Source organism: Lupinus angustifolius, chromosome LG10 (assembly GCF_001865875.1).
Source record: "Lupinus angustifolius cultivar Tanjil chromosome LG10, LupAngTanjil_v1.0, whole genome shotgun sequence".
In the NCBI taxonomy this organism is placed as follows: domain Eukaryota; kingdom Viridiplantae; phylum Streptophyta; class Magnoliopsida; order Fabales; family Fabaceae; genus Lupinus; species Lupinus angustifolius.
In genome coordinates this window covers 3048013-3075213 of record NC_032018.1, presented here as the reverse complement: position 1 = coordinate 3075213, position 27201 = coordinate 3048013, and the positions used below count along the sequence as shown (strand labels likewise).

Sequence of the window (27201 nt, the reverse complement as noted above, 5' to 3'; positions counted from 1 at the left end):
TTTGTTGGGATATTACCTTAACTATCAAAATGATTTAAATGGAACAAAATTATGATATTAAGATTTTAAATTTAGGTTCCTAACAACAATGTTGTTTTCTGAATCACCAAAATAGCATCATCAACCTAATTGTTGTCACATCTGCCAAATTTGCCTGAAATTAAGACTGGAAAACTGGAAAAAGCTTAATAATATTATACTTCATCAACTAAATGATTTATAAACTTATTATCCAAATCTTTGATAACAAGAAAATACAACAAGTGGGTAAAGAATAGAGACAGAAACACGTTATTGGATTTCCTGCACCAGCAAGCACCTTAATATTCTGTCACACTAAGGTAAGAACTCAAATACTTCATTTTTTCCAGAAAAATGGTAACCTCTCTCTCTCTCTCTCTCTATCTCTTGTAATTCATTTGTGCTTATTCAACTTCTCTCGATCTGAACTCAGATTGTGACATTACTTTATATGGGTTAGTTCACAATCCCTACATGATCTCAAATGGGTGCTCGATTTTTTGGAATATCTCACAATTTCAAGCCACCCCATTTGCTAAAGTTGAGATTTTTTTTTGCATTCTAAGGTCTACTTTGGTTTTGCTCATTGCTGCATTTGGGGGTTAATTTTTGCTTTCTTTTTATATATATTTTTTAGCATCAATTTGGGATTGTGATGAGAATCTAATGGTGGGTTTATGCAAGTGGAAGAAGCATGATTATGTTTGGTTTTTAATATTGAAATAGCTAAGGCCTCTGTTTTTGTGAGCACCCTTGTTTTTATCTTTAATTTGCATCAATTGCATGTGTGCTTTGATCCTAAATTTTTTGTAGGACTCTTGGAAAATTTCAGAAATTGTAACAACTATTAGGTGCTTGCTTTGTTTTATGTTTTCATTTTCAGTTGATGTGTTTTCACTATAATTACAAAAATGGTTAGAGAGCCAAAAAATAAATATTGTTATTGTGAAGTGATGTTGAAGCGGTAAGGAGTAATGTATTAGTTTTCTAATATAAACATTCATGTTTTTAGCAAAACCCTAGCAAAAAATGCTAGCTTGTTTCCACTTTGAAAAATGAAATTTGTTTGTAATTATTGGTGAAAACATGTCATCTGAAATTGAAAAATAAAACAAACCAAACATCCCCTTTGTTGCTTCTCTGCCTGGGTTTTCTGGATGTCTGCTCACTCTGATCAAACTATAATATCAATGAAATGAATCATGCTGATTGGAGTGCATGTGTTGAACCTTTTGTGATTCTTAGTTTGATTATCTGGTTTCGAGGATTCATCTTGGCGTGATTTTTTTTGTAGGCAGCATTTATGTTTCAGTAAAAGCTAAAGCTTTAAGGAATAATTGGATACATTGAGTATCTTATTTTTCATCTCTATAAAATAGTTGAGGAGAAAGGAGTTGGCCGTACCAGGCAAAACGAGAAACATGCTTGAAGGTCTGGTAAAAGATGGATCACTTAAATGGTTGCTTGGCAAGAGGAGCTACTTTGATGAAGAGCTCGAAGAGATGGAAAATTCACCTTCTGCTGGGAAGAATTGGATATCCGAGATCTCTCCGGTTGCCAACCTTGTTGTTCGTAGATGCTCAAAGTAAGTGTGTGCTTCTGGGGATCCTATCTCATTTACATAGCAATTTTTGCTTCATTAGAAGTTTTAAAACTTTTACTCTTGTTTGATTTAGTTTGAATAGTAGGTAGCCTTGGATCTTTCATATTTGTTTGTTTGACACAATGGTCAATGTTTGATTGTTAATTCAAGTGTAACAAAAAAACAAACAAATAATGCAGAATCCTTAAGATATCTCCAAGTGAGCTTCAAGAGAGCTTCAATCAAGAGGCTTCTGATTCTATGAAGCATCCGTCACAATATGCGAGGAACTTTTTGGAATATTGCAGTTTCAAAGCACTTTCCCTTTCAACACAAATGACAGGTTATCTCTTTGATAAAACAGTCCGGCGCTTGACATTTAACATGATGTTAGCTTGGGAGACCCCTGCTGCTGCCAGCCAACCTATAACTAATGTATGTTTTTCAGAATAGTGGTGAGATTCTTGTTAGATTCGTTGTTGTGAATTGATTAAAATTTTATCTACTGGTACCAGGAATCAGTTTTGAAAATTGAAATTACATGTAGAATCTTGTCTTACCCTATGCCATTTTGTTGCTTGGGTTGATGGCAAGTTGTACAATAAACTCTAGTATATTGTATGAGATATAAATGACTGGCATATTAGAATAACAATATGTTTCTGTTAATGCTAATTATTTCTGTTTACGTTTATGGGTGAATACATATTATACTCGAAATTTATTTTTTGCAATTCTCTGAACTTCATAATTCATTATCTTCCCTTGTTATTGCCATATCAAATGTATAACTTATTAATTGTATGTGTTCCTAATTATCTATGCCCTTGTATTATATATAATATACCATATGTACTGTAGTTTGTGTTATCTTTAATACTCTATCCTTTGTATTAATGATGAGCCTCAAATTTTCAGAAGGTCGATGAGGATGTATCTGTTGGTTTAGAGGCTTTCTGTCGAATAGCTCCTGCAATTCCTATCATTGCCGATGTCATCATTAGTGAACATCTTTTTGAGGTGCTGAGTTCGTCAACTTGTGGTCGTCTTCAGTTCCCCACCTATGACAAGTACCTTAGTGGTCTAGAAAGGTGATAACCTTTTTGCTGGCCACCTTTCTGCATTTTCTGTATTGAGTGTTTATTTCTCTTCTCTCCTTTCTTTATTTTCTTTGGACAGGGCACGAGACATATTTATAAGTAGGAGTGCTGAACATAAACTTATAAAATTCTTCATTTCCTATATAGAATTCTTCTCAACTTAGACTGATTACTGTCCTCTCCTTTGGTGTCATTTCATAGAATTCTATTTGTTAAAGGAGAAGATGAAAATATTTACGTTTTGGCTCGAGGAAGTGAAATTCGGTAATCCAGAGTTAATTTTAACTCCGACTTAGTCCTTATAGTTTCACAAACTTTTCTGTTCATTCCCCACATTTACTTTTTAACTAGCCAATGTGGTCCTATACTTTTCTAAACCAACTTAATAGAATTCACTTGTACTGCGACAATTATTCTCTAATTTGAGAAGGGAGTGAAACTGTAGCTTACAAGGATATGGATGGTATCTTTGATAGCTATTGAATTTGTGAAGAACCAAATTTTCCAAAAGCTTACATTGTTGGGTGAATGTAAATGAATGATTTTATATTTTCCAAAAGCTTACATTGTTGGGAACAATTTTGAAATATAATTCAATAACAGGGCTTTGTATAGTTATGATCAAACCCTGACATTACACCTCTATTTATAATACTTATTTTATTTTGTTTCTTTAAATATTCATAGAGCCATAAGAAAAATGAAGAGTAATTCAGAGTCATCTCTCCTCTCTTCTATAAGATCCTCTAGAGGCGAGAAGATTCTTGAGATTGATGGAACAGTCACCACACAGCCAGTCCTTGAGCATGTAGGAATATCTGCCTGGCCTGGTAAGCCCGTGAAAAAAATACATATATACCATCTTTATCAAGCATATGTTCCCACCAAACTGTAATATATATATGTGCTGATAAAGTAGAAGTATGCACTGTTTATTATTATGGCCTTTACCGAGCCTTCTTTGTGGCATGCATGCAGGAAGGTTAATTCTCACAGATCATTCACTCTATTTCGAAGCACACCGCGTTGTATCATATGAGAAACCAAAAATATATGATTTATCAGATGATCTAAAACAAGTCGTTAAACCTGAGTTGACTGGACCATGGGGTACTCGACTCTTTGATAAAGCAGTCTTATATAGTTCAGTCTCATTGTAAGTAATTTCAAAATTATATTTTTATATAATTTTGATAATGAATAACTGATGAAAATTAACTTGCTATCAACTTTCAAAATCTCATGTAGATCAGAACCAGCTGTATTTGAATTTCCAGAGCTTAAAGGTCATGCTCGTCGTGATTATTGGCTAGCTATCATCCGAGAGATTCTTAATGTTCACAAATTCATAAGCAAGTATAGAATGAAAGGGGTTGCACGGGATGAAGCAATTTGGAAAGCTGTTTTAGGGATTTTGCGTTTACAAGCCATTCAAGATATTAATTCTTCAATCGATATACAGTATGACACTCTTCTCATGTTTAATGTATGCGATCAGCTCCCAGGCGGAGACTTGATATTAGAAACTCTTGCAAATATGTCAAACTTAAGGGCTTCTGATCGCGAGAATGATACAAGGGCTGGATCTGGAATGTATTCTATCTCGGCCTCGGACATGGTTTCTAACTTAGGATTTGTATTTGGAACAAATCCAAACAACTCAAATGAGAGCAGGATTGCTGTAGGTGAAGTGTCTGTGGGAGAAATGTCATCATTGGAAAGAGCAGTTAAAGAATCGAAGAACAACTATAAAAAGGTTGTGTCTGCCCAAGCGACAGTTGAAGGTGTTAAAGTTGATGGAATTGACACTAATTTAGCTGTCATGAAGGTACTATTTTATTTTCAGCTTGTCTATGCTGTTGTTGATCATTAGTCAAAAGTCAAAAACACAAGGGTCTTGCATTTTAGTATTTTGAAGATACATTAGTCTATATTCTACTTACTCTTGGTAGGATAATCTGCAAGCATGTGGAAGTGTTTGAGTAGGTCATCGAATGTGCATGTTGTTTGCAATGCACAACTTGTCTCTTCTTTTCCTAAATGATGGTAATAATAGATGGAATGAAGCCAAGTTGTAGGATAAGCCATTAAACCTGGACAAATCAATTTATATCGTATCCTTTAGCTTTATTTTCTTATCCCAAATTTACAATAATAAACCTTGTTCCCTTGAATTATGATATTTTGATGCTTTTCATTTACCGTTGCTTTCAGGAGTTACTTTTTCCTCTAAATGAACTTAGGAAGTCTCTTCAGTCTTTGGCAGACTGGGATGATCCATGGAAGTCTACCGGGTTTTGTTTGCTCTTCAGTTATATCATCTACAGGTAAAACTTCCGTAAACTGATATGTATTCTGTTGACCTGTTATTTGTTGAGACGTGGGAGAGAAGGGAGTTTTTTTAATTGGAATTTATGAAATGTTATAGAAACTGGAAAATTAATTTTGAGGGGAAAGACATTGGACGATTTCAGTGGTGTGCTATACTACTATTGTAATGAGAAAGAGTTTTGAGGAATAAACAATGAACATTTAAGTATTTATGCAGCATCCTAGGCATTTATAGGTTAAGTGGTTATAAGTTTGGTTCATATCCAGGAAATTTTAAATCATAATCGTGTGAAAGATAAAACAGAAATGTTGCAATAATCAAGATCATTTCTCTTTTAAGTAGATCTGAAAATTTAATGTTGCCTGACATCAATACACCACTGCGGTTGTGGCACATGCTTTCTCTCCAATGGTCTTCTCTACAAGTAAAGTGCAAGCCACATATTTTTTCTTCTGTTTTCTTGTCTATACGATTGGGTCTACCGATCACCATCGTCGGTTTTTATGTTCACAATTTAAGATCTCCATTTTCACTTCCTATTGTTAATACTTAATACCGAACATTTGGTAACACCAAATATTTTGCATGAAAAGAAACACAGAAATATTGAAAACGTTCTCTCTTTAAACATATTTTTATGCTTATAATTATTTTTTGCCGCATTGTTATAATCTTTAGATCATCTTATCATTGCAGGGGTTGGGTTGGCTATGCAGTGGCACTTGTGCTTATGTTCTTTTCAGCTTTTATGATGATTACACGATATTTTAGCCGAGATAATCCTGTCTCTGAAGTTAAAGTAGCAGTCCCTCCTCCAATGAATACAATGGAACAGCTTTTAGCTGTTCAGAATGCCGTCTCTCAAGCTGAACAAGTCATACAGGATGGTAACATAATTCTGCTCAAGCTCCGAGGCTTGTTTCTGTCCATTTTTCCTCAGGTTTTCTCTCATTCCCTGTTGCAAACTTGTACTTTTTTCTATAAAGGAGCTGGATGCACTTCTTAGATAATTATTTTAGAAGTTTATGCTACATACATGAACTGCATACACATGAGGACAGTCTTTACATATGATGCACGAGTACTCCTAAATAGTTCTCTTACACTGTTGGCACTGGTACTTTCTTGATAAACATGGGTACTTACCAATGCTCGCTTGATGAGTATGAGTATGCACCTGATATACTCAAGTACAACTCATCATTCCATGCAAAAAATCAAATTATGTTTTATTTGCTAACAAATGAAACAAACTACTACTTTGCTCCCTTCAAATCCTGGGTCTTGTATATTTTTTCTTACTCGAAATATTTCGTAGAGTTTGTTAAAAACTTGTAAATAGAATATTATGAAAATTGTTTTTATCTTGTGATTTAGTTACTTATGTTTGTACATATCTATATAATATTATCTTGTCATACCATACAAGTACCTTAATTTTTGAAATTTTGTTGTACTTTTTACTTTTATTTATTCCATACAAGTACTTGCATCTATAATATATCTTGTTCTTTTTGAAACTTTACCATCTAATTACAGTTGGTTTCACCTCATTATTCTGTATATGTACACTTTGACTCTACCACATACCCTGTTGTGGCACTTGGAAAATTATTTGAGAAGCTTGTTCATTGCAACAATGCTATTTCTATAGGTGAGTAGGACCCGGCCCTACCCGCTCACCCGGCACGGCTCGATCATGATCGGGTCCGAATAGGGTCGGGTCTGATCAGGTCTAGACCAGGTTTGGGTTCAAAAAATAGACCCGATCAATATTTAGGGCCGGGTAGGGACCAAGCATGACCCGTCCCGTCTCATGGTCACTCGCTCATCATGTTTGTACGTGTTTCTACTCAAATGTGTATAGAGTAATGCTACCCTTTTGTTCGAAAGTATCATTTATTCTTTAATTTTTCCATAATATATACATGATTAATAATATATATACATATATCATTTTATATATCAAACTATATATTCATAATAATAAATAATATTGAGAAGTCTTTATCTAAAATGAGTATGCATTATATTTAATCGGGTCTAGGGTCGGGTTTAAAGGTTGACCTGATCGCTATTTGGGGTCGGGTTAGCTTCGGGTTTAGGGTCGGGTCCGGGTTCAAAAAAGTGACCAGGCCGGGTAAGCACAAGCTTTAACCCGGCCCATGCTCACCCTACTATATATGTACACATTTGCATTAGAAGCATCAACTCACACCTGCACACTTTTCACTATCTGATTGGAGTTGGTCCTAACTCTTTTTTCTGCACATTTGCACTGGATTCTACCACATACCCTTGTCTGAGATATGTGCTCCCACACCCAAACTGATATTAGGAAGCATAATTCTTTTCAAATATTAATTGCACAATTCTATACACATTGTAATACTTGGTCCCTTTATATAATATTCAGGCCACAGAGAAGTTGGCCTCTGCTCTTCTATCAACAGCATTGATTCTAGCTTTCTTGCCGAGTAAGTACATAGCTCTGTTAGTGTTTTTGGAGATATTTACGAAGTATTCTCCTCTACGGAAAGCTAGCACAGAGAGATGGACAAGGAGGTTGAGGGAATGGTGGTTCAGCATACCAGCAGCTCCTGTTATACTTGAAAGAGATAAAGAGGAAAAGAAGAAAAAGTGATGGTGCCATCTATTGTGAAGTTTATGCACATATTTATGTTGAATACTGTTTTTCTCAGATGTAGTTGTTTTAAGATGTAAAATTCAACTTTGGAAGTGAAGGAATTAGAATATTAGATGAATCTCTTCCTCCAAAAGTGCCTAGAATATTATTATTTCTGCATTCTGTCAAGTTTTAACATAAAATAGGTGAGTTGGAAAAGTAACACTATGGGAGTAATGGTTATACAATGATGTTTTTGGCTCCAAAATTTTGCCTAACATTGGCTACTAATTATGATCCAGCTCCACTGGAGTTCACAACCTTGTAAATTCTCCAACATTAAATGTAATGTTTCAACAAAGAAATAGATGTATGCCACATTGAGAAATATAGTCTCCTTTTTTATTATAATAAAAAATGAATAAATAAAACCAATCATAATTATTGGGGCAAGTTATTTTTTATGATCCCATTATTGTCCCATGCATCTTGTTTCCTCATAGTTATGAGTTGTCAATCTTGGTTTGAAATTTTGCATTCAAATAAAAAAGGGAGAATAAAATAACCCTGATGATTCCTTCTTATAAATTATAATTGATCACTAAACATAGATATAGAAAAAAAAAAAAAAAATGTATGCATTAATAGTGTATGAGTTTTATATATTACTATTGTATCATTTACTATTTATATTTAATTATGGTTGACTTTTCAAAAAAGATAATCCAGATATGATAGATGATGAAGTGCATATAATACATTTTTAGACTGTCAGTATATAGATTTTATACTCTTAAACATAATACAAATAGTTTAAAATCTATGCACTGACAGGTAGAGCTTTTTACACTATCAACATATCATTTGTTTTAAGAGTCAATGATGATTAATAAATTAATGGTGAATGATTTACTGACAATATAAAAAATATTTACATTATTCGTATATATATTAAATCCTAATACAAATCATTGATATAATAAATTTATTTTTCCGGGTTACTCTCCATAGAGAAGTTGAACTCATTAATACTGGCGTGGGAAGAATGAGGTTGTGACCGGGTGAAGTGAGAGTTGAGGGAGTAGTTTGGAGAATTCAAGTGGATGAGAAGAGTTCAATGATAAAATTGAGGTTGCTCTTCCAAAAAACATGAAATTTGGATGATGTTGTTATTATGAAAAATAATAAATAATCAAACAATAGAAATGTTTTCCCCTTAATGATCAATACGCTTAACAAAATAAAAGAGCAAAACTTTCATTAGAATAAAAAAATAAATATGAAAATAGAAAAAGCAAAATCTCTATATCCTCCCACATTGATTTTGAATAACGAGAAAGACTCTGTCAATTACCCTTTTGCCGTTCTCCTTTTACTTTTTCTGTCGCGTCTAGTAGTATTTTTTGGGTCAATTTAAGTATCCTTTTAATCAAACTATGACTCTAACAAATAGAAGCACATCACCCATAAATATTATTAATCGGGAGATAGCACCCATTTTGGAATTTTAGGCGTGGGTCATGACATATGTGATAGAATTGCCTAAAATGCAAGTTGCAACTTTAAAAGTTACTTCTTGGTCCAAACGTTAAAGGGTAATTAATGACTTAGTTGGTAGTTAGACAATTATAAGACACATGTCACTTCAAATACCTTATCAAAACAAGGTTTATAATCTTGAACTATTTTGAAAATTCTCTAGAGCCATAAGGATGAATACATATTTCTTTGCCAAATAAATTCATTGTTCTACTTATAATTTCCTTCAAAGCATGGTCAAATACACTTGTAGTGAAAAAAATATTCCACATTAATCGATAACAATTATATGACGGACTTATAAATAAATGTGAATAAATCTATGAACCTAATATTTTTTATCTTTCTTATGATTATGATGTGCTAATTCATAGTAGTCACAAAAGGAATATATATCATATTTGTTCTTATTAAAAGTTTTAACCTCTCAAAGCTTAATTGATATTTTGGTCATGTGTTTCCTATTCAAATTTTATTTTAATCTTTTATACCAAACTTTTTCTGTTCTTCCCGCCAATACTATTATAATGATGTCAGATTTTTTGTTCCATTTCTTTCCAAAATACACCATTTTCATCTTAATGTATAATTTATTTAAAACCTACCAACTTTATACCCAAATTGAAAAATAAAAAAAGAATACTCAATATAACATCAAACATTCAGTAATGTAAGAAAAGTCCACAGTACATACAATTCAGCTTTTTTGAGAATCTTCCATTGTTTATTTCTGTACTTTGTTATCCAAAACCACCCTTTCCCCTTTTCAGTTCCAATTATTGAAGAATTAAGAAATGTAACAATTGATAACAACTGAACAATCTATTAAGTTTGAATTCATCTCAATATAGTTGACTTTTCAAAACTCAATCTTCTCTCTCTTCCCACTTTTCCTTTATATGTGTAGCAGCCAACACCCAACAACAACAACGTTTTCAACTTCCAACAATTTCTTCTTTTTTCATTAAACTCCATTACAATTGGTCCCTATATTATCGGGATTTCATTTTTCTCTTCTTCTCATACACCTTTTTATTCTAAACATGGATGGGGAATTTGCATAGAAACATGATCACATATTTAAATAAAAACTAAAAAAGTTTGTTTTTTCCCTCTTGGTTTAACCGTTTTCCTTAAAAGGGTGTGGTTTGGTGCAAGGAATTAAGCAAAGCAATGAGTAGAAGGAAAAGGGTCCTTTCAGTAAGTAATATTGAAGAGGCTACAGTGAAATTCTTCAATCATATATTGCAGGAGAAGCCTCAAATTCCTTTCTTCATTCCACTGATTTTGATTGCTTGGGCTATTGAGAGATGGGTCTTCCCTTTTTCCACTTGGGTTCCTCTTGTAATTGCTGTTTGGGCAACTATACAGGTTTTCACTTAGATTAGTTTTCTCTCTCTCAATTTGATTCTCTCTGTTTGGTTGAATTTTACTAAAATATGTTTATTTGAAGAAGAAAATAAAGGTGAAGTTTACCTTTTAGAAGAAGCTGATTTTTCTGCTTATCACAAAAAAATCAATTTTGGAAAATCACTTTTTATGATAAAGCTAAACAAATTGGTTCTAGTTTTCTTTTTGGTCATGGACAATGCTAATCTAAAGTGAGTAATGAGCAAATAAGGGGCAAACCTTGAATTACATATTATTTCCACAAATGTTAAGGTAGATCTCAAATGGCTGATAAATTTACTTGCAAACTTATATGCAATTATTTTTTTTAATATCTTTAAATTGGTGTAGTTTCAGATTCAATGTCTAAACTTCAAGTAATTAAATGTAATTTATTAGGATAAAAAGTTATATGTAAAGAATTAAAAAAAAAGTTATCTTACTACATTTTTATATGGTCAGTTGGCATTCTTATCAATTTGGAGAGGTATTTGTTTGATAGAAGAAAATATACCAAATTAGTGTCATATTTAAGCTTTGAGGCCTTGAGCCCTTGACCTACCATTTCTTAATTTCTTATGCATACCATTTTTTATTAAGTATGTTTAGTTGGTTTCGAATGTATGTGAAAATCTTCATCTTTTATCACATCTGAGTTGATGATGTTTTTTTTTAGTATAAATAATATGATATTAGTAGTTAATGTGAGATACTTCTCTTTCATTTTAAGCATGATATCTGTAGTTAATGTGAGATACTTTCCTTTCATTTTCAGTATGGTAGATATCAAAGAAAACAACTAGTGGAGGACTTGAATAAGAAATGGCAAAGAACCATGCTGAATACCTCGGTACCTTTCTTTTCCTTTTCTCCCTTTTACATTCATGAATTGTTGTATGCAGTTAACTTCAACTTCCCTTTCATATAGACCATCACACCATTGGAGCACTGTGAGTGGCTGAATAAGCTGTTGACAGAAATCTGGCCCAACTATTTTAACCCAAAGCTCTCACTAAGGTTATCAGCTATAGTTGAGGTGAAATTTCACTGCCTTTTCCCAGTTGCTGAATTGATGTACTTTTTATCTTTTTAACAGTCAAACACTGAAATTTACAATTAGCTTTTACTCATCATGGTTGTATTGCATAGATTGCTTAGATTCTACTTATTCAGAGTGGAAATAGACGATACAGCTAGCAGTGATGGCATAATAGAAAGCAGAATGCTATGTTGATTACATCATTGTCGATAAGCATTGGAGTTACTTGTTTTCCCCCCCTCATGTAGTAAAGAAGTTTTTTTGAAAGTGGATAAACTGCTAGTTGAAGACTCTCACCCATTTTATGTTATACGGTTCAGGATGCCTTATTCTGTTCAACACACTCTCTGGACATACATTATATATTGTGATGAGATGAACTAATTTGATTTTTCTTTCTTTTATGTCTCTAGAAACGTTTAAAGCTCCGGAAGCCAAGACTATTAGTAAGCAATACTCATTTTCTTCTGTGACAGTTTTAAATTAGTTTACCGAAACAATTGGACCATTTGATTGATGCTGAAAATTTGATAGATGTGTGCTGAACTAGAGCAATTCTTCTGTAGGAAAGAGTTGAGCTGCAGGAGTTTTCACTAGGATCATGTCCTCCTAGCTTGGGTCTTCAAGGGATGCGATGGTCAACTGTTGGTGATCAGGTTTTACTTCACCTTTGAAATATCACTAGTAAATAGCCTTTTCCCATATTCCGTTAACAAATTATTATTCTTCCCATAACTTCTACCTCTATGTGCCAAAATCAGCAAGTAATATTTAAAAAAGATCATAACCTAATAATTATAGGAATCTATGAATATTAGCTTACCAAATTCCACCTAATGATTGCAGTTGATTTTCCTACTTATGTTTCCGGAATTTCCCTTGTTTTATAACATAGTTTGACTCCTCCTTCATTTTTCTTAAGGTCTATGCCTCTGTTATTTTTTCCAGTACATTATTGCTCTTTGCTTTATCCTTTTATGCATTGATATTCACCAGATATCTATAATGTTTTGATAAAGCATTCTGTTGGAATTTTATAGCGCGTCATGCAAGTGGGTTTCGACTGGGACACAAATGAAATGAGCATTTTGTTGCTTGCTAAGCTTGCAAAGCCATTGATTGGAACTGCTCGAATTGTGGTTAACAGTCTTCATATCAAGGGTGATGTATGTAAATCAATTTCCTTTAAATTTTTGCTTCTTTAAATAAAAAATAAGTTATATAAAGTAAAGTAGGAGATTTGAAAACAAAGTTGGTTTAACTTTTGAAGCATGTAAGTAAAGCTTGTTGCTTTGAGAATTATGATTATTAGTTACCACCTTTTTTCCTGCTATCAATTAGATTTTACTGTCTTCAGTTTTTGGGACAAACTACTGATTTTCCAATTGTTGCTTGGTCCTTTTAACTTTTTATTAATCTAACCATCACTTATATTCATTTTCAGCTTCTCATTACACCAGTTCTTGATGGAAAAGCACTTTTGTATTCATTTGCATCAACCCCTGAGGTGAGAATAGGAATTGCCTTTGGAAGCGGTGGAAGCCAGTCACTTCCTGCCACCGAGTGGCCTGGTGTCTCTTCCTGGCTGGTGTGTTTCTACTAGTTTTAGTAATATGTTTCATTTGTCAAGTTAGGAATTTCTGTCTGTGAAAATATCCATTGGATGTATGTTCATTTTCTTTGCAAATTCTCTGAGAAACTTTCTTTTGGGGCCTAATTTTCTCTCTATTCCCCCGTTGGATTCTAATGTTTTATGCTGATTGTAAGTTCACATTTTATGCAGGAAAAACTATTTGCTGACACCATGGTTAAAACCATGGTGGAACCTCGGCGCCGTTGTTTCTCATTGCCTGCCGTTGACTTAAGGAAAAAGGCTGTTGGAGGAATTATATATATTAAAGTGATTTCAGCAAATAAGCTTTCTAGGAGCTGTTTCAAGGCACCTAGGAGGCAACAAAGTGGTACAACCAATGTTTTTTCAGAAGACAATTTTAATGACAAGGACCTCCAAACATTTGTAGAGGCAGAAGTTGAGGAATTAACAAGGAGAACAGATGTGAGAGTAGGGTCAACCCCTAGATGGGATGCACCATTTAATATGGTTTTACATGATAATGCGGGAAATCTGCGTTTCAATCTTTATGAATCTTGTCCCAGCAGTGTGAAGTGTGACTATCTAGCAAGTTGTGAGATCAAGGTACATAGGTTTATACTGTACTATTGTGAGGATATAAGCTACCAATACAATTATATTCATTCATATTTCAGAGAGGATTTTTTCTTTACCATTTATCTATTTCTGGCTACTACTTTTCGTTTATGCTAGGCTAACTTAATGTTTATGTCTTTGAGCAGTTAAGGCATGTTGAAGATGATTCAACAATAATGTGGGCGATAGGACCTGATTCTGGGGTCATAGCAAAGCAAGCACTGTTTTGTGGAGACGAAATTGAAATGGTTGTCCCATTTGAGGGGGCTAACTCTGCAGAGGTACAGTATTATGATCATTCCCACTCCTCTTCTTTATGGCTGAGACACTTCAGTTTTCATATTGCAGCATGATTTGCCTTTGAATAATGTAGCGAAGTTATTCTTTTTTCCTAATCTAAACATGTATGTTGATCAAGTAAAATAAAAACAATCTGGAGTCTGAATCTAGTTGCGTAGTTATTCAATATTTATTCTTTATGCATGTCAAGAGGAATGTTATTGTGACTTCAATCATATCGGTTTATTTGTCAAGTTAAAACATTATATGATATAAATTATTTAAAATGGAGGGCGGAGTCTCATATTGATAGTCTTTCTGGTCTAATGCTTTTAATTGCACTAGCATTCTGTTACCTTCTGGTTGAGATTTCCATATCAAATTGTTCATTGTTCTTACTAAATTAAGGGACCTCTTAATGCATCATATTCTTACAGTAGCATAATTTTCTATTTTAGTCTTGTTACTGGCTTTTCATCCTAGAGATCCTATCAAAATGCCCTTTGAGTATTTTTGTAGTTACATATGGATTATTGATCTACCTCTCTGAATTAAAAAATAATTGTTTTGCATGAGATATTTTATTCATTTTAGTTTTTTTCTTCATTATATAGTTGAAGGTGAGCATTGTAGTAAAAGAGTGGCAATTTTCTGATGGATCACATAGCTTGAACAACATTCGGGCTAACTCTCAGCAATCCCTTAATGGATCATCAAATCTTCAGTTAAAAACTGGACGGAAACTTATCATAACTGTTGTAGAAGGAAAGGATCTTGCCACGAAAGACAAATCTGGAAAATTTGACCCATACTTCAAATTGCAGTATGGAAAGGTGAGTGACACTGGTTGTCTACTTGTCTATGAGACTGGCTACACTGCTATTAATTGATTAACCGATGTCATAGGTTCTTCTTAGTTATGCTTTATCAAATTCTGTTGTTAAATTATTTTCAGGCTATCCAGAAAACAAGGACCGCTCATACTCCAATTCCTGTCTGGAATCAGACATTTGAATTTGATGAGATTGGGGATGGCGAATACTTGAAAGTAAAAGGCTTTAGTGAAGACATTTTTGGAGACGAAAACATTGGTAGTGCACATGTAAATTTGGAAGGATTAACCGATGGATCAGTGAGAGATGTTTGGGTTCCTCTTGAAGGTGTGCGGTGTGGCGAATTAAGACTTAAAATAGAAGCAATTAAGTTTGAAGATCAAGAAGGATCAAGGGTGTGTTTTCAGTAGGAATTAGTGTTTCTTTCAATCATTATGATATGTGAAAAAGAATGCAAAAAGCTGTGACATGATATTTGTGTATTATCACTTCAGTTATTTACCATGATGAATTTTCAGTTCTGACGAATTCATTCTAAGTAGCTTTGCTTGTTTGAAATGGACAGGGTTCAGCTGTGGGATCAGGCAATGGTTGGATAGAACTTGTTCTGATTGAAGCAAGGGATCTTGTCGCTGCCGATCTTAGAGGCACAAGTGATCCATATGTGAGGGTACACTATGGAAACTTAAAGAAAAGGACAAAGGTTGGAATACTTCATACTTGGTTTCTTTTTTATGAAATTGAATGTCCTAAAGGTAGCATTTGGAAGATATGCCAGAACAAGATGGAATAGAACATATTGTTCCACATTTGGTGCATTCTATAAACAGAACTAGACAAAAGACTTGAAAATAACATTTTTATTACAGAATAGTTCACGCGCCAAACACTACCTAAGATCTACACTTTCATCTGTCTGATATTATAGATATTGATGGTAGCTATGGCACAATGGATAGTTAGACAACACAACACTATAATTGTTTATTATTTGCCTTTTCTCTTTCTTCCCTTTAGCTTCACTATTTGTACATTTTCTCAAACTTTTATACATTTTTAAAAGGAAATCTCTAACTTTTCATATGTTTTATGCCCCATGTTTTTATCACAACTACATACTCTTGCCTTTTCATGCTGTTATTAGTATTATTCCAGTCTTGCAAAAATGAATTACTTACTAGCTTGTGGCATTGTGTGGTAGGTTATATACAAAACTCTTAACCCTCGCTGGAACCAGACCCTAGAGTTCCCTGATGATGGTAGTCCCTTGGAACTACACGTTAAGGACCACAATGCATTGCTACCAACATCAAGCATAGGTGATTGTGTTGTAGAATATCAAAGGTTGCCTTTAAACCAAATGGCTGATAAGTGGATACCTCTCCAAGGGGTGAGAAAGGGTGAGATTCACATCCAAATTACTAGAAAAGTTCCAGAGATTCAAAGGAGAAATAGTCTAGACTCTGAACCTTCCTTAAGTAAATTACACGAAATTCCTAATCAGGTGAGATCTTCTTTCATGCGACAATCCTTTTTAATATACTTGTGTGTTTGGATTAGCTGCTAAAAAGAGAAGATTATAATAAAATCAGTTTTATGTTTGGATATGTTTGCTGATAAGTGATGTGAAGATAATATGTTTTGTTTGCATTGTAATCATTGTATAAAAATTGCTTTTTAATAGTAAATTAAAAAAAAAACAGAAAGCTATCTGTATAGCTTAATAATATTTGTTTAGTAGTTAGTTTTGTAGGGATAAAATGAGAAAATTATGGTTGATTTCAAAATAATCAAACAACTTTCTAAATAAGTTTGAAGGTTGGAACTTCTAGCTTCTTCTCGAAGTTGGTTTCCCCCATATAACAGTAACATGTATCAAATTATACCTAACATAGTTTTTTTCTTCAAAAAATAAAAAAGTAAGTTGCAATTATTCTCAACATGTACCAAACATGCTACTATTTATTTCGCGAAGCTATCATTATTCTGGTTTTCATTATATGCTGCTATTCTAACGCATCGTGTAAATTGAACTTCTGTCAGATAAAACAGATGATGATCAAATGTAGGTCTATGATAGATGATGGAAATCTTGAAGGACTCTCTACAACTTTGAGTGAGCTAGAAACTTTAGAGGATACACAGGGAGGCTATATAGTTCAGCTGGAGACTGAACAAATGCTTCTTCTCAGCAAAATAAAGGAACTAGGCCAAGAGATTTTAAGCTCTTCTCATTCCCTAAGCAGAAGATTTTCTTCTGATAGTGGAAACTGAAGTTCATCTACTTAATAGTTGATATTTTCCCATGCACAATATTACTTGTGGGAATTATCATAAGACATATTTTACACATGTTTACCACATGCACATATAGCTTGTACATGGTTATTTGATACTAGTCATTTCCTTTGTTCTATAGTGAAGTTCCTTTTTTGGGAAGGGGGTTTATAATCTGTATAATGTTTTCACATTTGCATAGGGAATTAGGTTTCTTTGACTTTGGATTTGTGTGAACTGAAGTGATAAAATAATAATTGATTGCTATTATGTAGTTAGGGAAAATTTTCTGTCTATACTCTATAGTCTAACCAAAACTAGATTTTTTTGGAAACCATGCTTGTTACTGAGGATCATTTATCCACTAGGCTAATGCACTAACTAAGGTACAACTGTATGACATAGAATCTGATATAAATGATAATGTGATATGTCTAAATATGATTCTAACCATTGAAAATTAGTGGCATATATCACTTAGAACCAACACATGACCGCTCCATGCGAGTTGTCATTTTCATTTAAGGATTTTTTAGCCTGATTTGATTAAGTTACAGAGTATAGATTGATATAGACACAAACACAACTGTAACATATTGTACATCATATTTAATATAAAAAAGAGAAAGTGATGGATTTGGACAAGTTAAAAATGTTTGCACGAGTTCTTCAATTCTCTTCCATGAAATTTGTATCTATCAAGAGATAAAACGTTTGCTTATTTTATAATCATTTACATATAAAAGAATAAGCTACTATAAATTCTAAAGTTACAATAAAAAACAATCTTCTTCCTGACTTGAATAAAAAAAGTGATCTTTTGAGAGAAAATTGTGTGTAGAATTGAAAAACCTTTTGAGAAGAGAATAATTTTGATTTTCCAACTTGCTCTTATCCAGTGCCAAAAATAACCTTGTGAAGTAGAAACCTCATCTCTTTTTTTCACTTCTCTTTCCCCTTCCAAAACAAGGCACTATCTTCCCCTCATGTGCTTCAGAAACACTGCAACATTAATATTCAACCAGAAATGGCGTTGACTATTAGCCATTCTAAACTATCAGAATTTCCTCTCCTCAAGTCAAATTTATCATCACTATCCCATTTTCCTCGCTCCTCCACTCTCTTCCTCTCTCATTCCAATTTCCCATTCCCCACTCTCATTTTCTCTTCTCTAAGAACTACCCAACATAACAATAAAAACAACAATAACAATAACCATAACCATAACAATTCTCCCTCAAAACCCAACCTCTCTGCACCCTGGCTTACCAAAACCCCTTCTTCGGACAATGCTCCCAAAAGGGTCACCGAATCCACCACCAAAGACTTGTTTTCTAATGCAACCGATAAAGGGCACTTTCAGAGTGGTGATAAAGGGCAAAACGCGGTTGAGAGAATTTTTCTCCGGTTAAGGAACTTGGGGTTAACTCCAGATGATGAAAAAGAAGAAGAAGCAAAGGCTAAATTAGAAGAAACAGAAGATAAGGGTAACGACGTTGTTGCAGTGACAGGAGATGAGAGATTGGGTGAGTTGCTGAGTAGAGAGTGGGTTAGGCCAGATTCTATGTTGTTGTTGGATGAGGATAAGTTGAATGATGAAATGGTTTTGCCATGGGAGAGAGAAAAGTATGAGAAGGTGGATAAGAAGGAGAATGAGAAGGGTGAGAAAGGAGAAAATGGATTGAGTAAAAGAAGAGCAAAGGCACCATCTTTGGCGGAATTAACACTTGAAGATGAATTATTGAGAAGGTTGAGGAGAGAGGGGATGACAATTAGAGAGAGGATTAATGTGCCTAAAGCTGGGCTCACACAAGATGTGATGGATAATATTCATAAGACATGGAGGAGGGAGGAGCTGGTGAGGTTAAAGTTTCATGAAGAACTTGCTAGGGATATGAAAACTGCTCATAAGATTGTTGAGGTTGCTTCCATTTCTTTCTTTCTTTTGATGTAGGATATGAGTAATTACCTATGAAACACACACATTGTTTGCTGTTGTCATATTCATATCAAATACTTTTGGTCATATAAAGAAATATGGTTTACCATAAAAAGACAAATTTGCCCAACAATGGTATTCACTTAAATTTCATGCTTTTAGGAACCAATTTGATGGCATGAAGTAACATTAAACAGTCAATCTTATGTATTTATAATTAGAGGACCAATCTTAAGCTGTGAGTCTCTTTGGGAGATGAGTAATTACTTCTTTGTCTTTCTGTTTTGGTGGATTTTTTGAGTTGCTTTTGAGATGCACAATTCTCTTATTTTTATGTCAGTATGTCATTGCTGCTATGCAAGATCACTGTGCTCAGCACATGGATCAATGCTTATAGGTTGGTTTTTACTGTGTTAAACTTCAAGAACATGTCCGCTGACTTGTTGTAGTGTGCAGCGTCGAACTGGAGGGTTAATTACATGGAGCTCAGGAAGTGTTATGATGGTTTATCGTGGTATTAATTACCAAGGGCCTGCGTCTGAGATTCAACTCAATCAAAGGGAAGGTGATGGCTTTTTCGTACCAGATGTGTCATCAGGAAGTTTGTCAAGAACAAAAGACGGTAATGAAACATCAACTCTGGAGAAGACTGAGCCAGTTGTGAAGATTGAAGAACAGTCTGAGAATATGACAGAGGAAGAAGCAGAATACAATGCCTTACTTGATGGTTTAGGTCCTCGTTTTGTTGAATGGTGGGGTACTGGAATACTTCCTGTTGATGCTGATAAACTTCCTCCTACAGTTCCTGGTTACAAAACACCTTTTAGGCTTCTTCCTGTTGGCATGCGTGCTAATCTAACAAATGCAGAGATGACCAATTTAAGGAACCTTGCCAGATCACTTCCTTGTCATTTTGCCTTAGGTAAAATTCATCCACTACTATATTTTATTGTTTATTTTCCTTTTACTTACATAAAAAAATCTGACGTTTCTGAAGGGAGAAATAGACATCACCAAGGTCTGGCTTGTGCTATTGTTAAGCTTTGGGAGAAAAGTTTAGTTGCAAAGATTGCTGTCAAACGTGGTATCCAAAACACAAACAATAAACTAATGTCTGAGGAGCTCAAGGTTTGGTTATTTGTAATTTCCTATTTGCCAAATATTTGCTTGTAATTGTATAATTTGTATCAAGTCAAAGGTATCACATTCTGGACAAAGTGCAGACTTTTGGATTAAACATGCCAAATGCATTTTCTCTCTCCATTATTTAATGTTATCAAGAAAGTATGCAGAATCTATGTAATAGTGTGGCTAAAGCTAAATTCTCTTTGCATAGTCATATTCTTTTGTCGCGAACGCGTGATAAGCTAAGAATAGAGAATAAGGGCATTAGTTCTGTTAACTTGAAAATCTGAAGAAAAGTGATTTGTTTTTTTGTTATGGTTCAGGTGTTAACAGGAGGCACCTTGCTGTCAAGGAATATATATTTCGTTGTTATATATCGGGGGAAGGACTTTGTTCCAACAAGTGTGGCATCAATTTTGGCTGAAAGAGAGGATTTGTCAAAACAGGTACAGGATGTTGAAGAGAAGGTGCGGTTTGGAGCTGCTGATGCAACTCCATCCGGGCAAGATGAAGCAACACCACATGCAGGATCTTTAGCAGAGTTCTATGAGGTTCAGGCAAGATGGGGAAGGGATTTATCTGCTGAAGAACGTGAGAAGATGATGGAAGAAGCTGCCAAAGCCAAAAGTCTTAGGATTGTCAGACAAATTGAACATAAACTAGATCTTGTAAGTATCTGCTTATTTCATAAATATATGCTTGAGATAGTACTTGGTTTATATTAACACAAATTCAGATTTAATTTATAGTCATTTGTGGATTAGTCCACGGTTTGGAATTCTTGATTGCTGGAAAATATAAATCCTCTCAGCTTATTCCCCCTCACCCCCCTTAATTTTTGCGTTTGCATAAATTGCCTATGTATGTTTGATGCTATACATAGTTGGTCCTAAGCCCAAATAAAGGTGAAAGTTATGTTAGGCAGTCGACAACCAATGTAAAACTTTGTCGAATCTTTATGATAATTTTTGCTTTTGCATGTTTGTCTGCCTGCAGTTTCATGGAGTTCAACTTAGATTTTAAATTAATCTGAATTATAAAGCCTGGATCAGCTTGACATACCATATTTCAACAATATATTCTTACAAGGATGTAGCATAAGTTGTTGGGTCCTGGATAGAATGAAAAACTAACATTTTGGAGTCTTCTTAACAATGTTTAACCTGATTTGTATTTATCACTCTGATGCATATCAGGCCCAGGGCAAAAAGCATAGAGCTGAAAAACTGATGTCTAAAATAGAAGCATCCATGATTCCAGCTGGTCCTGATCATGACCAGGAAACAATCACAGATGAAGAATGTGCTATGTTCCGCAGGGTTGGTTTAAGAATGAAGCCATACTTACCACTTGGTGGGTAATTTTAAATTTTCAACTGTGTTAAAAGTTTTATTCCAATTTCCAACACTTACATCTGCTTATGATAATCTCCAGGTATACGTGGTGTGTTCGATGGTGTCATTGAGAATATGCATCTGCATTGGAAATACAGAGAGCTTGTAAAATTGATAACAAAGCAAAAGACTCTTGCTTTTGTTGAAGACACTGCAAGGTTACTGGAATATGAGAGTGGTGGAATACTAGTGGCAATAGAGAGAGTTCCCAAAGGATTTGCTCTTATTTACTATCGTGGAAAGAATTATAGGAGGCCCATTACTATAAGGCCTAGAAACCTTCTAACGAAGGCAAAAGCATTGAAGCGTTCAGTAGCCATGCAACGACATGAGGTTCCCGTTATCTATATCACAATTACTAATCTATTCATCTCTTTTATACCTGCGATATTAAATTTGATCTCGTATGAACTGTGCAGGCTCTGAGTCAGCATATTACTGAATTGGAGAAAACTATATATCAAATGAGAAGAGAACTTGTAAGTATTGACTTGTTATAATATATTTAGCTATATTTTGATGTAGAGGAGAGGTCACTCCTAAAAGTCCAGTAGTTAAATGACTTATTGGTTGCATTCCACACATCTGCTTTGTTCCAATGTTGGTATTTATATCTTGCTAGATAATTTCAACTGTTTACATATTGAGTGGTTGGCATTATGGTTTCTCTAAGGTCTCTATATCAACTAGTCTTAATTTTATTTTTTAAATCCAGGGCATGTCTCAAGATTTGGAGCTTGAAGATAGGTGGAGCGTAGAGGACCACAACCAAATAGACAACATCTCAGAATTCAATGAAGTAAGATACTCCTTATTCTCTTGTCTGCTTGACTTTAGGAAGGCTTATCAACCAGTTTCCAACCGATATAATATAATTTTCAAGTGATAGCATTGGTGTATATAATTTCCTCATGCTTGAGTTCAATTTCTCATAGAAAAATTGGGTTGTAAGTTTTGGGATCTAATATAAGAATGCCTCGTATGGAGTATGTGTTTGTTTATAACATTAATTTGCTTATCATCTGAAAGAGAGTAGGGAGGAGAGAGATTGATGGAAGAACATAAAGTAGAAAAGTAATTTTTCATTTCAATGACAAGTAATTTGTTGGGTTGTTATTTGCAGAGCGAGGATGAAGATTCTGATGATTTTGATAATGATCGTGGTTTTGATGATATGGAAGACAGCGATTAGGAAGATGATGAGGACTCTGAGTTTTCAAAATAAAAAAATTCCGGGGATCCTTGAAGACAGGTTGGCATATATACATCGGCATTTTTGATGTTTCTGGATGAATCAACATTGCTATTTGACTGCATAATCGTAAGTTTATAACAATAGTTTTCATGTGGTGCTTCTATAAAAGATTGATCTCCAGAGTTATGTAATTCTGATGCATACAAAGTTGTGATTCTTGCGCTGTGGATACTCAATACTAAAACTAGTTGATATAATGACTGATTGCAGTTTTTAGGTAGTAAGTTTAATATGCAGACATAACATGACAGAACATCCTGTTCTGTTATATTTGGTTCCACTCCTTTTAGTGGAACTGAAATGTTCTATTTGTTAGTCTTTTGTCTGTTACCTTAGTGTTTGTTCAACAGGTTTCCAGGATCAGTTTGGTCCTATTCCTATATGCACAATTAGCAAATTTTCATGAACATATGAGCCTTTTTTTCTTCTTTTCTAAGGGGATTAATTGCACTAAATATAGTGATTGTCTCTATACGTAGGGTAATCAAGAGGCAGACTTACAACAACTTGAATAGTTCTTCCTTTATGTTAGAGCTGAAAATATGGGGTTTGATCTATTCAAAGTTCTGCAAAGATGTCATTTCTGGTCTTGCATCAGCAAAAATCCATCATCTATGTTACCTGCTTCCCTCTGGTTTTTCATCATGAACAAACACTCTGCTGTATAGTAGAGTCTGCCTCAATGTACTTTTACCAAGATTATTGTAAATCCTTCATCACATTGTACTAGGCTATACTCATGTACTGTCATCCACTACAGTAAAGGATAATTCTTTTGTTGTTTTTTGTTATTGGGTGTATCCAATAAATGTAACATAATAACATATTTTAAGGATGTAATGGGATAAGAGGTACAATTTTGTATAGCCCCCAAAATATGCTATCCATATTGTAATTGCATACCTTGTTCACTTCCCTTTTTGTTACATTGGATTTAATTATGTTAGTCAAATTTGATGATACTATTATTTCAAGGTTTTTTTTGGGGTCAAGATATCTATCTGTAAGGAATAAAAAAATAAAAAAAAAACATTATAATTTCTAAATATTAAATGCACCACTTTTCATTTAAAATTTTCTATAAATTAATTACTTATACACGTTATCAAAATAAATTTATTGAAAAATCCAAATTAATCTAAAAGTAATATCACTCCACCATGCATGGAGAATATATTTTGTTGTTGATAATTGCATGCCTAATGTATTGCACGATATGAAAGAATGCAAGCAGAAAGAGATTTGACACGTGTGTATATATATATATATATATATATATATGGATATATTTTATAGTTGCATCTGAACTATTGAATTCATTGTACAATAGTACAGAAAGTGATTTTTTCTTGCTGAGATTTTCATCGATATTGAAGTTAATACTTGAACACGATTTAGGAGATCTTAATTCCTCCTTTATATTGAATAGGAAGGAGTGACATATGTCTAAATTAAAGTTCCCTATTTTCACACCTAAATACAACAACTGATTTGAAATGTTGACACCAACTATATTAAGTCGGATAAAGATAACATATACTCTTCTTTAACGTAGTGTGTCACAACCATATCTTATGAATTCTAATTAACCAAGAATTATCATCTCTTATTATCAATTATTGAATATTTAAATCATTTGAGTAATAAATCTGTGGCATAAGGTTGTGACACACTTTGATGTGGGACAACATATATCTTAAATAACTTAAATTTGTGTCTAAGAAAGTCCTCAAATCCCAACATTAACTTAGAATACCTGTACCATTTTATGTATAAGAAGGCTAACCATTAATTCACAAGGATGTTTTACAAGTGCATGTTAGCTTCACACTTTAAACAGCTTCACCAAATGGAGTCCAAATTGAACGGTTGCTCCTGTTGCTGCTGTTGTGGCATACATTCTAAAACTTTTGAAGAAGAAGAAGCATTGAGATTTGATGAACTTAGGTCATGAGTTCCAACTTGTGAAACTCCTAGTTGAGCCATATTATTATATGATGCAAAATGATCAGTAGCTGCAGCAACAGCAGCAGCTTCTCTTTGTTGTTGATAGCTTCTAAGCTGTAATGCCTTGAGAAGCAAGGAATCTACAGATACATTATTTGAATTCAGAAACCCTGAAGGCCATGAAAGAGATGGAATAGAGGGAACCTCACTTGGCCAATTCATGGTCAAGTTCATATTTGTGTTGACATTGGTAAGATCAGTGTTGTAAGGTTGTCCTAAATTAATGTTAGTGAATGCACTTGATGGATTTACAATATTGTTTAAATTATTGGGAAGATCAACATCACCAAATTCATTAACCATTGAAGTTGTGTCACATGGGGACTCTGGTTGGGAGGATGATATCATTGTCTGCTGTGGTTTTTTTGCTGATATGCTCTTTTGGAAAACCCTACAAACCACCCATTCGTCCTAAAAATGCAAACATTACAAGAGTTAAATTCTCAACTATGAAACACACACATGTATTGATATATATCTTTTAGTTACATTCAAATTTGAGCAAACGAATTTATGATTTAAACTTTTAATTAGTCTTGCAGATAAAGTTTGTTTACATATGAAATAGGTGTAAAAACTATATATAAGATGTAAAATCTTATGTTTAGATGATAAAATCTTATATTTGAATTATGATGCATGCATGCATATACTAACCTTTGAAGGTGCAAAGAGATGCTTGTTTTCTAGTCGATATTCATGCATAACCCAATTGCTTTTTTCACCCCTTGGAGCTCTACCCTTATAGAAGACTAGGGTTTTCTTCATTCCTACCAAAACCCCAGCACGAAATATCTCTCTGTCTTTCCCTGTCGTTTTCCAGTATCCTGATTCAGTGGCTCGATTAGTTCTAAGTCCGGTTGGATATTTCTTGTCTCTCATATTAAAGAAATACCATTCCTTCTCCCCCATTGAGGCCTTGCCTGTTACCACACACAAGTAAATATTCATGCTCCTTATATAGGTTATTTATTTTGATTGTTTTTCTTCATTCAAAGAATATATATATATATATATAGCTAGTGGCTATTGTCACTAAACATACAAGAGTCCTCAAAGAGAGGAAAATATTAAGAGCAAAATTTATTGAAATAGTTTGAATATGATAAAATGAGGGAAAGTGATTATAAGGAGCGTTCATTATATAGAATATAGTTTGTATACTAGCTAATCTCTAACCAGTATCCAATTGTTTATAACCTTTAACCCATATTCTACTATATCTATTTGCTATTGCATAACAATGAATTTGTCAACTACTTACAATTACTAGATACCGAAAAATAAAGAATTCAAACATCGTATTTATTTCAAATTAGAATGGGTCAATTTCTTTGTTTTTTATATATATGATCAAGTAGTTTACCATCTGTACTGTTAAAATATGATTAATACAATTTTTATTATCTGAAAGACTGAAACCTTTTTATATCTAGTTATCAACTAACAGATTCATCCAATAGTAAGGGTTGAATCAATCAAAACCAACTAAATTCTTACATGAGAGTTGATGTAATGTTGATCAATTACAAGCTCAAGAACAAATGAATACATAGTAAGAGTTATGTACATATTAGCTCATTAGTTGTACTTCTTAGACAGAAAAAAGTGAAGAAATTTAGAGAGCAAAGAGAAGAATATCTCGAGTCTTAAAGGTTGAGTAGAATTTTGTTCTACTTTTTTGTTTCAATTTCAGAATTGTCTTTATAGATATATCCAACAATAAAATTCCTTCCCAAATAATCCATGCAAAAAATTTGTGCCAAAGAACATAAGCCCTTACAAGTTAATAGTGAAATACCATGTATATATGAAGAGAGAAAAAAGAAGGTAGTTTTTGAAGAAAGGGACATGGAACAAAAACATATATGTATGTATGTGTATATATATGTGTGTCTGTGAAAGGAGAAAATCATGTTATGTAGAAGAAGTTAAGAACTCTTAAACTACCTGGAAGATCCCAAGGTTCAGACTTGTTGAGATCAACAGCAGTTATAGCTTTGCATGTGAAACTAGTATCAGTCACTTTCCTTGTAAGATAATATGTGATGAGCTCTTCATCTGTAGGGTGGAACCTGAAGCCAGGAGGTTGATTTTCCACCATCTCTAATGAATTCAACCTTCACCTTTTGCTATGTTCCTTGAACAAGTTCACCAAAAAAAGTGAAGATAGAGGGCACCACAAATATATGATCCTAAAAAGTAAGCTCAATAACATCACAAAGATCAGGTCTTAAGGCCTCTCCACTTTATAG

General features: G+C 33.8%; 4 protein-coding genes across 12 annotated transcripts; 3 read left to right on the top strand and 1 right to left on the bottom strand.

Annotated features, from left to right (window-relative positions):
• Positions 210-7841, top strand: LOC109358291. Of its 4 annotated transcripts, none has more exons than XM_019602445.1 (10): positions 210-341; positions 1316-1606; positions 1804-2038; positions 2525-2694; positions 3391-3533; positions 3682-3859; positions 3952-4531; positions 4918-5030; positions 5732-5975; positions 7452-7743. In XM_019602445.1, the coding sequence occupies exons 2-10, from the start codon at positions 1443-1445 to the stop codon at positions 7677-7679; spliced, it is 2055 nt and encodes a 684-aa protein (XP_019457990.1). In that variant the 5' UTR covers positions 210-341; positions 1316-1442; the 3' UTR covers positions 7680-7743. The 4 variants fall into 4 exon arrangements, with proteins under 4 accessions (XP_019457990.1, XP_019457989.1, XP_019457987.1 ...); XM_019602444.1 differs by having other exon boundaries at positions 211-341; positions 2522-2694; positions 7452-7841; XM_019602442.1 differs by lacking the exon at positions 210-341 and adding an exon at positions 371-476 and having other exon boundaries at positions 2522-2694.
• Positions 10082-17493, top strand: LOC109358290 (synaptotagmin-5-like). 3 transcript variants are annotated; one of them, XM_019602441.1, is made up of 14 exons: positions 10082-10571; positions 11365-11439; positions 11518-11625; positions 12042-12074; positions 12195-12284; positions 12669-12794; positions 13073-13216; positions 13412-13825; positions 13984-14118; positions 14731-14949; positions 15072-15344; positions 15515-15652; positions 16151-16494; positions 16526-16547. In XM_019602441.1, exons 1-14 carry the CDS (start codon positions 10374-10376, stop codon positions 16530-16532), a joined length of 2304 nt encoding a protein of 767 aa, XP_019457986.1. In that variant the 5' UTR covers positions 10082-10373; the 3' UTR covers positions 16533-16547. The 3 variants fall into 3 exon arrangements, with proteins under 3 accessions (XP_019457986.1, XP_019457985.1, XP_019457984.1); XM_019602439.1 differs by lacking the exon at positions 16526-16547 and adding an exon at positions 16993-17493 and having other exon boundaries at positions 10086-10571; positions 16151-16453; XM_019602440.1 differs by lacking the exons at positions 12669-12794; positions 16526-16547 and adding an exon at positions 16993-17493 and having other exon boundaries at positions 10085-10571; positions 16151-16453.
• On the top strand, positions 18088-23873 carry LOC109358289 (CRM-domain containing factor CFM3, chloroplastic/mitochondrial-like). 2 transcript variants are annotated; one of them, XM_019602438.1, is made up of 10 exons: positions 18088-19147; positions 19622-20087; positions 20163-20293; positions 20614-20958; positions 21487-21643; positions 21725-22017; positions 22104-22163; positions 22400-22483; positions 22808-22936; positions 23419-23873. In XM_019602438.1, exons 1-9 carry the CDS (start codon positions 18254-18256, stop codon positions 22874-22876), a joined length of 2499 nt encoding a protein of 832 aa, XP_019457983.1. In that variant the 5' UTR covers positions 18088-18253; the 3' UTR covers positions 22877-22936; positions 23419-23873. The 2 variants fall into 2 exon arrangements, with proteins under 2 accessions (XP_019457983.1, XP_019457982.1); XM_019602437.1 differs by having other exon boundaries at positions 22808-23005.
• Positions 24266-27201, bottom strand: LOC109358292 (NAC domain-containing protein 77-like). Of its 3 annotated transcripts, none has more exons than XR_002108943.1 (4): positions 26897-27201; positions 25604-25869; positions 24681-25357; positions 24266-24634 (listed from the first exon to the last, which is right to left on the bottom strand). XR_002108943.1 is itself a non-coding variant. In XM_019602446.1 (3 exons), exons 1-3 carry the CDS (start codon positions 27048-27050, stop codon positions 24782-24784), a joined length of 996 nt encoding a protein of 331 aa, XP_019457991.1. In that variant the 5' UTR covers positions 27051-27201; the 3' UTR covers positions 24657-24781. The 3 variants fall into 3 exon arrangements, 1 of the variants encoding a protein (XP_019457991.1); XR_002108944.1 differs by having other exon boundaries at positions 24266-24643; positions 24726-25357; XM_019602446.1 differs by lacking the exon at positions 24266-24634 and having other exon boundaries at positions 24657-25357.